Source organism: Manis pentadactyla, chromosome 3 (assembly GCF_030020395.1).
Source record: "Manis pentadactyla isolate mManPen7 chromosome 3, mManPen7.hap1, whole genome shotgun sequence".
Lineage (NCBI taxonomy): Eukaryota > Metazoa > Chordata > Mammalia > Pholidota > Manidae > Manis > Manis pentadactyla.
Window position 1 is genome coordinate 171,778,295 of NC_080021.1, and position 16,257 is coordinate 171,794,551.

At 37.5% G+C, this 16,257-nt stretch overlaps 1 protein-coding gene across 5 annotated transcripts in view; it reads left to right on the top strand.

Moving 5' to 3' along the window:
* The window catches only part of ADAMTSL1 (ADAMTS like 1), an 859,402-nt gene that overhangs the window by 658,185 nt on the left and 184,960 nt on the right, over positions 1-16,257 (top strand). For all 5 annotated transcript variants that reach the window (XM_036888135.2, XM_036888127.2, XM_057498726.1 and 2 more), the window contains 3 exons: positions 2,799-3,003; positions 4,283-4,430; positions 6,892-6,976. In XM_036888135.2, the coding sequence (XP_036744030.2) occupies positions 2,799-3,003; positions 4,283-4,430; positions 6,892-6,976 (438 nt within the window). The remainder of the gene's footprint in view (positions 1-2,798; positions 3,004-4,282; positions 4,431-6,891; positions 6,977-16,257) is intronic.

The following is a 16,257-nucleotide window of genomic DNA, read 5'->3' on the forward strand; positions in this document are numbered from 1 at the left end:
TTTCAATATAAAGGCAAAGTAGGGCTTCAGGGGTACAACATCAAGTCTGTTTTTCCTGTAAGGGCACTCCTAAGTTTCTCTCATTCTACAATCTCTTATTTATATTTCTCTGGTATGACTAATGCCTTCCTTAGATCAAACTTAATTTCTTATATATTCAGACTTCCTCCAAATGCCTGAAGTCCAGTATTCTGAATCATAGAGTGAATATGCTTCCTCAGTGTTTCTTTGAACCCTCTCCTGTGTACACATTGGCCTGTCCATTCATCACAGTGGGAAAGGACAATCAGTACACAGACTGTGTTTCTTACCCCTTGCACTTGTTACTGAACTAGCTATAGTTAGATATTCTGCTTTATTGAGAAAGTCTCCATAAATGGAAGGTATTTCTACAAATAATGTCTTCATTTCATAAGAAAAATTGAGACTCAAAAATGGTTCTCAGTTGGCAGCTACCTAGTGATCAAGACAGAAAACTTTGCTTATTGAGATTATTTAAAGGGGTTTAAGACCACAAATATAGATAAAAGACACATTAATGAATTTTTAGATTGTGTTTTCTTGCATTCAGTCTTTTGCTATAACACATACCTGAACATAATATAAGAATGTAGTCTCATATTGAATTGAATTGAATTATATTTAATTCAAACTAATAATATACAACTTTTCCACATCATTCTTAATTCTGAGACTTTCTTAAACACACTGTGTTTAAAAAATTAAAAACTAATGGTGTTAAAAAATATATGATTTATAAACTTACTTATTATTTTTCAGGACAAGATTCTTGGATATGCTTTTTCTTTTCCAAGAACTTACCAGGTCCCTGTTTTAAGATATCCTAAATGATGCCCTCTCTAAACTTCACATTATCCTTTTTTTAAAGCACCTAGACATGTTTTGCCTTGAAATCCCACATAACCTTAGTATTGCTTAAAGATTCACATGATAATTTTTCACATATACAGCTGTAGTTACATGCTGCAAACAGACTATAAATTCTTAGAATAATATTAGCATCATTTTTTTTCTGTGATCACTGACATTGGAAAGGATACTTACTGCTATTTATGAAATTACACTATGCGTCAGGTCCAAGTGTTGAGACAGAAATTAATCACTCTCTCTTTAGTAGGGTCAAGTGTAGCAATGTTGGAGTACCAATTGAGAAAATGTGCTCTTTTTATGGCATCATAATGGTCTAAGAGATTAAATGTACATTCAGAAACACATTCCCACTTCACTGCCGAATCAAATCCAGTGCAAATATGTACTTACATATTCAACCCAATTTCAGTCTGAACAGACCTGTTACCACCTCCAGACCAGAGATTTACATGGAAACAAATGAGAGCTGGTCTTACCTTTTGGGAAAAGAAACTCTCTACAGAGCTGTTTCATTCTCTTGAAAGGATCAGAAGGCCTCAGTTTCCCCACACTAACATTTTCTTATGTGTCTCTTGGGGAAACATGGATAGGAAAATATTGTATTTGGCAGCATGTTTAGGCTGTTGGCAGTGGAAATAATAGTTGTTGCCTAGACTTGAACAATATAGGGAAAATGTGCAGAAAATTCTCTATAACTGGGAAATATATATTATCCAGGCTTATGCACAAGAGAAGTCAGGCTCACAATGTACATGAAATCCTACTTATAGAATAATTAATGTCTCCACGGTATGCCTGTGCAACATTTTTAAATCTAACTATTCAAGTGGATCCACTTGGTGACATTTTGGTTTTCGCTTATTAAAATTATCTCTCTCATAATTCTCAGAGAAATCTTAAAAGTTCCTTAGCAGTCCTCATCAACAAGCAAGAATAGATACAAGAAAGACAAGGTAGTCCCAATGTTTCTATTCTTAAAAATTCTACATTACCTAAATCTATATGAGCAGAGAAGAGAATCAGGCAAAGATATCTCTTGGCATATGGTCCCAGATACTTCAGAGCTGTGTAGAGATCTAAAAAATCAATAGAATTCTCTTAAATGTTATTGACAATATTGTTATTTTCTCTCTCTGTTAATTGTATTTCTAGATTCCAATGCCATCAGCCTTCTAACCGAAACCAAACTTCTTCACAATTCCAGGATTTCTCAATGAGTAGATAATGCCTTTAATAACACCTTTGCTTCTTAGTGTAATAATGGCATGGTTTGAACATCAGAATTGTGTTGAGTCTGTGTAGTCCCAAAGCTACTGACTGTAGATGATTGTAGAAACAAGTGAGAAAGTGTTGGTTTATTTTGACCTTTCAAGAGGAGTTTCTCATGTCAAAGTATCCAGAAGCTAAGAAAGTGTTGCATTGAAAATAAAAAGTATCAGCCCAGGTACAAACTATTAGTGTTAATGGATTAAGCAATTTTAGTTTTGACATAGGTTCTTAATGGGATTTAACAAATATGTCTAATATTGTACATGCAGAATACATGTTTATAAGATATAAAATAACATAAGTATTATACACACCCAGAGAATATATACTGAACCTAGAAAGAAGGACAGCCCTCTGGAGCAGGTTACGCACAGCACAGATTTCCTTATGCACAGCTCTCAAACAGTCATTTCTTACATTTGTATAGAGCTGTAAGGATTACAGGGCACTTTTGACAATGTGGAGTCCTTCTCTCTTACTCAGCAGATTTCAGGCAATAAATGGCTTTGGTTCTCTTGACCACAGCCTCTCAGAATCCAACTGCCCCAATAGGCCCTGGGAACCGGGTTGGTCAAAAGATCGCTGAGGAGGATTGACAATGTGCATGTCTGCCCTGATGACTCCCCTTGCTTCTGTAGGTGGGACGCCACCCCGTGGACCGCGTGCTCCTCCTCGTGTGGGGGGGGCATCCAAAGCCGGGCAGTTTCCTGTGTGGAGGAGGACATCCAGGGGCATGTCACCTCCGTGGAAGAGTGGAAGTGCATGTACACCCCTAAGAAGCCCATCGTGCAGCCCTGCAACATTTTTCACTGCCCTAAATGGCTGGCACAGGAGTGGTCTCCGGTAACTGGGCCTTCTTTCTTTGTTCGTTAGGAGAGTAAGTCCACTCTTCCCTCTCGTCATCGTGACCTCACCAGCTATCCCGTGTGCTCCCCACTTCTCCTCTTGAGGTGTCTAGGGCCAACTAGTTTAGCTCCTGGAGTAGACATGGCCCGAATCCAGCATAGCCAAAAATAATAAAAATCTATGAATAAAACATACATTTTTTTTTCAAGTAACTTCAAGGAGCCTGTATCACTCCCCATAATGTTCCCTCAGTGGCAAGGGGAGGCAAATGTCTGTCATAGTAAATGAGGTGAATAACTGATCCTGAATCACTAAAGCTGCTCTGACTGAGCTAGTAGACCAAAAGTTTGGTTTCATTTTTTATTTATTATACTTTGTCTATATCCAAAAAGGGTCAGAGTGGATTGAAATTTAAAATGTATAATTTCATTTTTACTGTAATTAAATTGAAAAAAGGATGAAATGAAAGCAGCAAAATAATTGGAATGAAGCAGGATAATTAAAACCAAAATATTTTAGATGTTAGGGAAGCTGCGGCAGCAGCTTAAAAATAAAAGGTTCTTTTGGGTTTCCTAGCTGTTAATGCAAAGAGGTTTGAAATGGCAAAGGAGAGGGAAAGAGGAGATAAACCATTGTCCCCCAGCCACAGAGATGGCAAGAGGCTATTTGCTGAGCTATGTGCTTTGTGGCAGCAGATCAGAGCTGATGACATTTCTATCTATCCATACGCTCCCAGGCATGTTGGACCACCAGGGGTGCTGTCTACATCTAGCCACTGAATCAGTTCCTTTAAACATTTTTCCCATGTCAGTATAATCAACTGGATCAGCCACGCTGCAATACAAATTAGCTATGATGTTAGTTTAAAAAACTGCTCATGTCCACGTGGGAGCTAGCATTTCCCATATTTTAGACCTAGCAGTCATTAGCAAAGTGACAAAATAAAATTAAACCGCCATATTGGTAGTCAAATTTGAGCACACTCTACAATTACCCTTCTCCTTTTTGCTGCTTGGTTTGGGACTTGCACACAGTGGGTGCTTAAGGGATACTGACTGAGTAATAACCCAAAGCTAAGAAAAAGAGTGATATAATTTCTCGCCAGCCTCAGCCTAAATACCAAGTAGAACACAGATCCCATGATGGGTAAGAAGTGGTGTAAATCCACCAGGAGTCCTTGTATAAAAGCAGCCCTTGAAAGGTCTCAGGTGGGAAATGAATAGAAGTAAACAAGGCTTTGCCTATGAGTCTCCTTTCTCTTGCATTCTCCTTCCAGTGCACAGTGACATGTGGCCAGGGCCTTCGATATCGTGTGGTCCTCTGCATTGACTACCGAGGAATGCACACAGGAGGCTGTAGCCCAAAAGCCAAGCCCCACATAAAAGAGGAATGCATCATACCCACTCCCTGCTATAAACCCAAAGGTAACTTGGTGGATCTTTTCATTGTTACGTGCATTCAGGTGCTGTTTTAAACTCCTTGAAATATTTTTAAGTATCTGAATGTTCTTATTAACTATTCTTTGTAACTTAGACTCTACTAAATGGACTTAACTCTTTTTAACAGTCTTTCAGACAGTTTTGCTTGCAAATTGTTATTAAGCACTCCATTTTGTATAATCCTCTCATAGGTCATAAAGTTGTTTGAAGGTTATTGCTGAAAAATATCAGATATAGCTGCCTGAAAGGAGATACTGAGATATTGTAGAAATAGTTGTATAATTTACTACCCACATTTCTTGCTGTTAGAAACAATGCTGTTAGAATCCAAGAGTGTCTACTTTGCTAAGCACAAAGTACACTGGGAAGTCTCGTACTTCAAACTGCTGAAACAGAAAACTGTTGCTTTTTATACTGAAAATTAAAACATTAATATGAGGGTAGATTTCAGAATCATGATTTGAAATGAAAAACTGGAATAAATCAGAATTTAATAGGTAATGCAAATAATATATAAAAAGTAAATTTCAGAAAAGTTCTACATAGTGATCAAGATTTATTATAATTACAACAGGATCTCTCAGATTAGCATGAAACTAACCGGACTTCTTTGCTAATATTGTTAGTCTGTGTCATTGAAATAGAAAGTTCCAAAGTCACAAACCATTTGGAAGAACTTACTATAAGCTTCCTCCTATTTATAATATGAAATATCATTCCTATTTGTAATTTCTTTCATTAAGCCATTACATTTCTCTGAAAATCAGCTGCAGTGTAGCTCTTTATTAAACTATAGGTGACTCTTGGTGGGATTGAATGGCATTATGAAATTTAAATTCATGATATAAAAGGAAACCAAAAAAATAAAAACATCCCAGAAATCCTGATTAATTGTATCAATACATCTCTCTCTAAGCCTCAGTTTCCTCATTGGTAAAATAGAGATAATAATAAGAACCAGCTCAGATAATAATAAAATAGAGATAATAATAATAAGCACCTCAGAGATCATATGAGGATTAAATGAGATATAATGCAAATAGGATGTTTAGTCCACTGCCTGGCTAATAGTAAATTTTCCACAAATGTAATCTTCAACTCTTGATTATCATTAGCATCCTCAAATATGGGAGGAGTAGCTTCTAGTACATCTGACAGGATTTGGTTCAAATAGACAGCAAAGTATTACAAGGTTACTATTAGTGCTGAACTGAGGGCTGCAGAGAGCTCGCACTGTCAGGGGTGGTACTGTTGACTGAGTTATTCGGTTGGGAGAAGTGGACTAGTTGTAAAGTGATGTATGTATAAAGACCGTGTTGCTGCATTTGAATTGTTAGTAAACCCTTGTGGCTTCAGCAGTTTTATATTTCTTACTTGCTTTGTTTTCTGACTATTAGCAATTGCTGCACATAAGGACAAGCAGTAATGTCCCCAACTTAAAAGAGTCCATTATTTATTAGCTCTGTCTTTATCAAGCCACTTCAGAGAAAGGAAAATAGTTTGTGGTTAACTATCAAGAATAAAATCTTGATTTTCACAACTGAGTAGTGAGTGTGGCTCTCTAAACATCATTAAAACACCCTATAATTTGATGGCATATGCATATATGAACATATTTCTTTCATCTTTACAATTATGTGCTATAAAATGGTGATGGAGCTTCACTGGCTCATACTATAAAGGCAAATATTTAAATGACCCCAATAAATATGTCAGAATGGGAATCTTGGCAGTTACTTCTATAGGAGCAGTTAAAGCCTCCCTCTTTCTTTTTCTCCTCCACAATATTTTTTTCCAGGAAATAATTAGGAAGCTTGTTCTGAATTGTTTGACCAAAGCTAGATAAATAGGTGAAACAAGTCAATTTATGGGGTTTGGACCCTGAGTTGCTATTCAGTTGTCAGAGAGCTTTGGGATGGTATTGAATGAGTCAGATATCTAGAGCAGTGACTTAACGAATTTCAGAGTACCAGGTTTGTTTGTTTTTGACAATACGGCATAGATCACCCTTAGCCAAAAGACAAAAGAAAAACAAGTTAGAATTTATGAAAGTATTACAATATAACTTATTTGTGTTTATTTTAAAAGGGAAGTATTACCAAATCTTTCCCAAAGGAAGTAGTGAAAGATACTTTGATGACTCTTTATGCCCACATTGAGCTAGTGCTCCTGTGATTATGACTTTCATAATAACAAGATTTGCCTTTGCTCTTCAACATAAAAAAGAGGAAGCATGTACACAGAGAATAGTATCATTAAATATTTTTAAATCTGATTCTTTTTTTATATGACCATCATCAGAGGCAGAAGTTTACCTATTTGCATTTATCAGCGTAGTTTCTAGGTAGTACAAAATCAAGAACTGGTAAGGAGAAAAAGTAATTCCACTCAAATCCCAAATTGGGTCTAACCTCTTCTCTTTTATGTGCATTCACTTAATTCTCAGAGAAACTTCCAGTAGAGGCCAAGCTGCCATGGTATAAACAAGCTCAGGAGCTAGAAGAAGGAGCTGCTGTGTCCGAAGAACCCTCGTAAGTTTTGAAACCACAAGTCATTTTGCTTTGGAAGCTGATTGGTTTAAATAAAGCAGTGTCTCACTGGCTTTCTTGAGTTGTGAGCTAATCTAATCTTCTTACCAAGAGCAAGATGATGCTTTGAGACGGTCAGGTTAGACATCTATCAATTTCAAAGTGCTTCTCAAACTTAGGATCACCCTCTAAATACTTTTCAATTTGGAAGTAGGTAAATGAAGGTATAGCTCTTACCATCTTCTCCAAAACCTGACCTCCCCTTTTCCAAGAAGCCAAAGTGAGAAGGCCCAGGGACATCTGGTGATATAACATAGATTGGTGTGAAAGTCTGAGCAGCTCTTCACACTCCTTATCTCCCAGCTCTGCAATATAGCCATTCACAGAAAATAAAGGGTAAGTAAAACCCTTTATCTGATACTTAAGTATCTGAGGGCAAGGGACATTTACTACCTTTTCTTTTCCCTTTCTTACTGGGATTGATATCAGATGGACACCAGGTCTTTGCTACACTCAATCATGCCCCATACCCACTCACTCTTATCAAGGCCATGAAATTTAAGACCATGAGGCCCAGATTTCCCAGATGCTTCAGAAGAGGAAACAGAGACAAATATTGATTGATTGACTGGTTGATAGATAACTGTATATTGATTCTACTAGAAAACACCAATGGGCATATCTACTGCATCATTTTAAAAATAAGGGAAAGCACTCTATTAATGAATTTCATTTGTGACCAAAGCTATTTCTAAGATTGATGACTTTCTACATTAATTTGTTTAATACAAGTATGAGGCTCTGTGTTGGGCATGCATATGTACGATGAGTTACCTGTTACTCACCCTCCATGAGCTCACAGTCTAACATGTAAGATATGACATGGTTTCCAAATTTCATCCCATAGTTTAAATTTTACTAGACATATAAGTTAACATGGTAATATATATATCAAAAAACAATTCAGAATTTTCTCAGATTCATCCTTTTTGAATCTAAATCTGGTATGATTTGCAAGAACACAAATTGTGTTCCTGAATCACCCCTTCAACAGCAAGAGATTAGGAAAGAAATCGAGAATGCAGAATGGTACAGGGACCAAAGTTCATTTGTAAAGAAATGATGCACAGTCACTTGGTTTCACAAAGAAATGGCTCCTACACTTCTTACATAAAAGGACAATGAGCGAACATAAATTATTTCTTCACTACAAAGTTCCTACAGCAATTTTGTCTACTTCTTTGAGGAAAGCCCTTAAGAAAAAGCAACTAGTCATTGTGGACCTTTGGAGGAAAGGAAGTGACTAAAGATCACAGCACAACCTTTACATGAATATATGAAGTCTTAAAATTTTTTGTTTCTCTCCTACCAGTACCTGGCTTGACAGGCCTTCTTTCTGCTGGAGAGGAAGTAAACAGTTCATTTTGGAGAAGTATTAACTTTTTAATCCACTAAGGTCCTATTTAAGACACAGAGAGATGCCATGTATTTGGAGCTAGTTATTCCTTCTATGTATTCTTAGGTTAAATATGCTTAAAAACAGATATGTATTATTTTAAATAAATTAACTCTGCTCTTCTGTAGCTGTACTTTGTCATTTGGACTCAAGCATAATCCTCTATATAATTTTGCATTATGACTGATGTTAAATAATGTAACCAAGTTGAAATTGAGTCAAAACATCTTACGTCAATAATTAAACATCTTCTGCATTATTAGATACCTTTCAAGGAAGAGATTTAAGTGGAGTTTAATGCTTCTACAGAAGCATTACATAGACCGTGGTCAACCATATTTGGTAACGAGTGTTTTCCACTAAAAGTCTGATTAAGAGGCACTGTTTAACTTCAATCTTAATAAAATCCCTAAAGTAGTTAAACATATAGTTTTAGTCATTGAAACTATAGCCACATATTAGATTATTAAATTTTACTCTTGATGTAATGGAATTGCCATCTTGGCATGATTAATCTGAGCTGAAGTGGATTGTAATTGGAGTGCTGGTGCCGGGTAAAGGAAATGTATACTATTATGCTCAGAACAATAATTACTTTTATACCACAATGAAATAAATGACAGCTGTAGAATAATGTAATGAAAGGTATATAGTTTCCTCATTTTAATACACTTTACATGTTTAGTGCCCTGAGCCCTAGGAAAGGTCCTACATGTCACATTATTTTTTTATTGATTTTGAATTTTAAAAACGTAATTTTTCATGGTCTTCTTTCTTTTTTTAAACCACACAGACTAGTTTCTAAATGTATGTAGCAGTCTATAATTACTCTCTACAGTATAATGAAAAAATGATATATTGTCAGCAAGTCTTTCCTTCCCCCTACCAAAGAGACTGACATTGCTTAAATTAAATGGTAATGTTTAGAAGCTGTGGTTGTCCCTTCTGAACTGGTACAGAGAAGCAGGAGCAGGGGTCCACACTATTGTCTCTTGCTTGGCTCTAGCTGACATGGAGAGTTCGGTAGCAAAACAGCAAATGTCAGTTATTTTCCCTTATGTAAAATGAAAGTATCACCAGCCTGTCTCATTAATTAATATAGGACGATCAGCAGCCACAAGTCTTCAGCATGTAGAGATACTGTTATTGAATATTAGATACTCTTGGTAACCCCAAGATGAAAAAAAAAATAGTTGGTTAGCATTCTGGCCAAAAACATGTTTGTAAGCAACCACTCTAAGATATGTTTAGAAGAAAACTATGATTGAAGACTGAGAACTGAACTGCCAAGAATAATTAAAACTTTATAGAATGAGAGCATATACCAATGTTGTTGCCCCACTAAATGAAATGCCATGCAGAAGACATAAATAAAGATATCAGTCTCATAGAACAGCTGAAATAAGTATCAAGATTCATTCACATTACGGTAATGTCTTTCGTATATTGAGATTCATTTTATAAAGCTGCAGCTGCATTCAGAAAGACTTTCAGACATTGATTGTTCTTTTCTTGGCAACAGACTGGTTTATTCATGATGTATTTGATTCGCATGGGACAAAGGTAGGACTTGTGATGAATATATTTTCATGATATAAAAAATGATTTCCTGACCTATTTGTTGGAGTCATACCCTCTCAGCTGATTTTTCTCTGGTGGTCATGGTTCGTCTTGAACCAGGCACATGTTTTGATCAGGTTTCCTTGACAAACAAAAGCAGGAATCTTTAAGCAGAGTATTTTTGTGTCTCTCCCTTGGACTGAACATGGACAGACCAAAATTAAGTGATGTGGGGCTTTAGCCACAGAAGCTGATCAAGCACACATGGTCTTATAAATAAATAAAGTAAAGTGAGCTTGCTGTGGAGGAATCCATAGAAATCTCTACTACCCAATTAACACAGAAGGAACTGTGGTTAGAGATAGACTTACACAAACAATAAGATTTTGGGAGACATGGATTTTTCTGAGGGTAACAACAGTGCCATTCTAGCACTAGAAAGGGGAAAATGGAAAAATGACTGGTGGAATTCTCTTCTGCTCTTATTAGAACTACGTGTTTTTGAATTTGCCTCCAGCTGATGAGAGTAATGTTAGGTTTTAAACACATCATTTAAATGACAGATTGAGCCCAGCTGGTTTCTCCTATGGACAAATATAAGGGAAGAGCTTTCTAGGTATTTTTTTAATCCTCAGAATTTTAGTTTACTTGGTGAGGGATCCGAACTAAAATATGGTAGTACAATTATATTCATTAATCAGGTAGAAGCTAAAGAAATGACTGACTTGATTTCCCATCTCCTATTTTTATACCTTAATTTCAGTCTTCGTTGAGTGTCTGCATACACATCACAACCACCTCAAGCCAATACACATTACGACCACTTCAACAACTTCATTTCTTGACCAAAACTGATACTAGGGTGATCAGTAGGCCACATAAAGATAGCTGGTCTACTGTTGCTGTACAGGAAGTCACTCAGCTGGCCACTGTAGAAAGCCCAATCAAATTCAGCACAGAAAGGATATTATTCATTTCTTTGACTTCTTCTGGCCACTAATAGACCATCCAGTGCCCTAGAAGGTATATCCTTTCAGGGAGGCAGGTGTAAGAGAAAGGTATGGCCTGGGTGCCCATATGTTCTGCCTTTCTCTTTCCAGACTTCCTGCTCTCTGATCAAGTCATCTCAGAGAGAGGAAGTAAGGACTAACTGGACATCTAGGGAAGCCAGTTTGCTCCCAGATTTATTTCAGTGGCCAGGAATCCTGCTTGGATGGCTCAGAGAAAGCAACAGGAGATAGGTGATTCCTTTGGGCACTATGTGACCAACACAGCCATTTTAACCAGCCATCCCTCCATAAAACCCTGGGACACACCAGGTGGAGAACCTTAAGAGTGCCTTCCTCTTCAAAGGTAGGATTGGGTGGTCCTATGCCTTGATCTTGCATTTAAAATATCTTGAGTTAACAGCTTTACTACATGGTTTAGAAAAACATTTTTGTGCTTCAACACAATACCTGGCCTTAAACATATTGCCATAAATAATCTTGGTGTGAGCCATTTAAAAAAGGAAGAAGATTAAGGAAAAGCAAAGCAGGCAGAAGACAGAAGTAATATCTGGATGCCAGATGGCATCAGCTTAGAAATGGGGCTGATTCAATATGAGAAGCAAAGAGAAATTCCTGTCATGCATCTGTGTGAACGGAACCCACAAGGAATTAGATACAGAAAGGAAAGCCAATAAGAGTCACCATGGAGACCCTGCAGTCATGAAATGCCTTGTTTACCTTGTTAGAAATAGGATTTAAATACATAATATTTAAGCATACATTTACATTAGTTCATATTTATATCCACTAGGTTGTCTGAGAATGTGGATGGCTTAACTCAGTGGTTAAGAATGATGTCAATTCATTTTTTTTAGTGGCTAGAAATGTTAATTGTGTGACATGTGTTTTTATATTTTCCCCCAAAGAATATTTAGGGAATCAAACATCAGTAATGGATCCAGATAGTTTTGCTGTTTATATCCTCAATACAAAATGCCTGAATTACAATCTCTTTGTGAATCTCAGGCCACAGAAAATAAAAGGAATATCTTACATGTGTGGATATAGATATGTGTGTGTGTGTGTGTGTACTGTACACACAGATATATTTCTTAAGAGTCAAGAGTCATCTCACCTAAGATTGAGAAATTTTAACACTATTTGCAGATCATTAAGCCAACATAAAAGGTGTTCAAGCAGAACAAGGTTGAGCATTAGAATTGCAGGATAAAAAAGTACAAAAGCCTTTGATTTTGAGAATTAGTACAAGGCAGAGCTGAAGCCTCACACTGGCCAGGCTTTGTCCCTGTAACTTTTGTGACCTCTCTTTTCCAGCTCTTTCCTTTCTGCTCCCCATCTACCCAAGTCATTATATCCTCTGCAACAGCAGAATGATTTGTGTAAGTTCTCTGGCTGATTATATACTTCAGACAACAATGGAGAGTCACTGGACCTACTAAGTTTTCATTCCCCTTAATGAAAGAAGCTAAATGTGCTCATAAGTCATCTGTTCCATGCCATGCTTTGTATCAGGAGTAGTTACTATAAAAATAAATCCAGTAGTTCTTGCCCTCAAGAAACCTTGAGTGTGTTCTTCTCACAAAAATGATAGAATTGTAACAAAATGCTGAATATTGGCCAATTATCCACAGATTGAACAAATGAGCTAGCTCTTTTTAAGTAATGCCATTTGATATCCGGGTATACACAGCATGGTAGTGTTATTGATTTAAAAAGGTATGTAGGAGAATTATTTATTAAATTCCCAAATTCTCTCCACTGCCATATGTTTCTCCAAGCTAAAATATCAGAATAGTTATGCTAGCACATGGTAATTCACAAATGCAAGAAATAAATGTAAGAGTGTGATATACACTGAAAGATTTGTTGGGGGATGTTAAGGAGATGTAGATATAACTGAAGTTTGGCAGATTGTGATAGAATTTGAATCTGACTGGGGCTCCAAACGAGTACTCAGGGAAAGATTATTGGATCATTTTATATAGCAAATGATCAGCTATTGTATATCAGTATATGCACCTCAGTGATTCCTGTCTATATGTTGAAAACAGGCTGCAGGAACCACAGATAATTTCCTAAAATTTGAATTGTTTTTCAGACAGTCATGCTGCCAACTATGTGAGTTGATGAGGGGTGAGTCTGTCTGTGTGTGTGCTCAAACAAGAGTACAGCCTTGCTGGGATCAAAGTAAAAAGCAGTTTAATTATCAATCATACTCCCATACAGAGCAGCAATGTACACAGTCCTGAAAAGTGTGGCCTCCTGTGACAGACTGCCTAGTTGTTGATCTTGGATCTGCCACTAGCAGCAGGGGACCCTGGGCAAGTCACTTACCCTTATAGGCTGCAATTCCCTCATTTGTAACATGAGCATAATCATAGTACCTACAGCATAGGGTTATGTGAGGATTAAGTTCACACATGCACAGTCGCTAACAAGCAGGAAGCTGTCTGTATGTGTTAACTGTCTTTATGATTGGGTCTTTTCCAGCATCATTCATCTTCCTAGACAACATGTAAGAGAGTAAAAATGTATAACAGTCACTCATTTACAAATGGAGAAGTCAAGGCAGAAGTTGTATTTGTCTTGTACGCATTGTACCTAATGGAATGTGAGTGAGAAGTACAATTTAACTCAAAATTCAGGCACTGGTTCCCCAGCTAACACCACCTCCCTGCCTCTCTGCTATACTCTGAGTCTCTCTGAAGACTCACTTGTAAGCATCACACTTTGACTTTAGCGCAGAGTTGATCTGGAGGGACAAAGTTTAGTTACCCTTATTTGAATAAAAAGGAATCTATAGGGAATGCCAAAGTTAATCAGAAAAGGTTAGAAAATGCTTGGGTGGACAAGCATCCTCTCTCAACAATGCATTAAATACAGCTGACCCCCATAGATTGCCCCCAGCATGTGCCAAGAAAATTCAATACAAATTCAAGAGAGCAGACAGAGTCATTTTTATGTAGTCACCAAAAACCCTTTATTGCAAACCAAGAAGTTCTAAATTTGTCAGCCCTTCCTGTAGTCCCCACTTATTGCCCATTCTGTAGCTACTTTCAGAAAGCTAAATCTGAACCGTTGCTCTGCTGAGCCCTAGAGAGTGACAAAGACAAATTAATGGGATCTGTGTGAGCCAAAATAAAGCATGGACCCTGTCACCACCAATATATGTTAAGTCCATTAAGGTCGTTTTTAATGACTGAACTTTTCATTGGGAAGCTTTGCTAGGCTTGCTGAATTAAAGGAAAGAAACCTTTACAAAACTGCAAGATAAATGAATTTCACTCCACATGAAGAACAAACAGCTCGTGGGAAGTGTTCTGAGTTTATAATATTGTAGATTTTTATCAAAATCAGGAAAGATGATCTGCATTAAAAACTATATCATAGGACTAAGCTGAGAACTACAAATGCATTAATAGCACTGGAAACTATAATGGCATTTTAGTGCCTGGGACGTGGCTTTTTAAACAATCAGACTTGCCTCAAGGAAACCCTAATCTTTAAATCATGTTCTGTCTAATAGATCAGAAAAGCAATGAGAGAGAAACATGCTCTGAAGCAAGTGTCATACCCTCATTTTTCATTTGTAAAGAGAATGATCTGGTCCCATTTATATCTGCTACATACAGGTAGTGACTCATCTTCTCTTTTTCCCTAAACTCTGTGCATGTGGAGTGTATCAAGTACACAGAAGCTTTCTTTGGGCTCCTCTAACATAGGAACCAGTCCAGAATTCTCCAGAGCCCTTCACTGTTGGGTACCTGCTGGTAGGATAAGGCCTTGGCAGACCAGAGGCACATATAAACTACTGAAGGCAGCCACTGGCTTAAAGCCTAAAGATCCTTTCTTCTATACAGTAGCCTTTTTATTGACACTAAATGAAGTGCGATAGACACAGAATTTAAACTTGCCTCAAGCTATGTGATAATCTAATACCCCTTCAAAATGAAATGAGGCCAGCACACACTGCCTGAGTTCAACTATGGGAAATATAAAATGAATACGGCCACTACAGCTGCTAAGTTTGGGCACAAAAACTTTTTAAAAGACCAAAAGGAACTCATACAGCCAGAGAAGGTTTTTGTTTCCTCATGCCAATGCCTGGAACTGGGAGACATGATTTAATTTCTTTGCGTTATGCGGCTATTGCCTCTTTATCTAGCTTGGTTTCAGTCTTTGGGCTCAAATCAAGCCCAGTACCAAGTAACTCATAACATCAACTCTTACCCTCCTATTTATCCATTTATTTATTCATTTGAAAACATATTTGAGTGTCTGGAATGCAAAGTTCTGCCTTCATAGAGGTTTGGTCTACTGAGGGATCCAATTAATACATAAAAATTCATACTTGATTTTCAAAAACTGAGAACTGCTATGAGAAAATGAAGAGGTGCTCTAAGAGAGCCTGACGGGACCCCAGTAGGTCTGGGTGTCAGGGAAGCCTTCTTTGAGAGGCACATGTCAGCTGAGCCCCGAAGGATGAGTGGAAATTATTCTGTGCTGAGAGAGGGAGGAGGGTCACCCAGGGAGTGACCCAGAGATGCCGAGACTTTCAGTCAAGAAGGAATTACACACACTGCAGGAAGACAGGAGGTAAGGATGGAGAACGGCAGGATGTAACCTTTAAGGAGTTTGGCTTTTTTCTGGATCTAGAGGGAAACAACTGAAAGCTTTACATTTTAAGATTCCCCTGGCTACAAGTGAAGAATGGATTGGTAAGGGTTAACAGAGAAAAAAACAGACCAGTGGCTTTTGTGATAGTCCAGGAGAGAGAGAGTAGCTGCAGTGATCATGGCTTGTGTGCAGCCTCAGAGCCAGTATGGTCAGGTGATGAAGAGCATGGTTCCTGGAGTAGACAGCCACAGTTTGAATCCTGACTCTGCTGTTTATTTAGCAGCATGACCTTGGAAATCTCTGTGTCTCGATTTTAGCATTTAGAAATCAATTAAAAGAACTTCTTTCTTTTAACTCATGCATTATTGAGAGAACCAGTAAGATGCTAAAACTAGTTCAAACAAGAATTGGAATCAGAGAAGTTTTTATTTTCTAGCAAATTATTTGCATTAACATGAACAGAAAGAAACTCCATCACTATGGACAAGGAACATTTGTACCATCACCAGCACTCACAAGGAAATTTCTATCTGTACAGAGTTGCAAAATCTATTAGCTGACGACAAAGACTCACATGTCCATAGAATAGCCAACTCCTGAAAGTCAGCAGGGCAATGCCAGCACTCCACCGGAAGGACAAC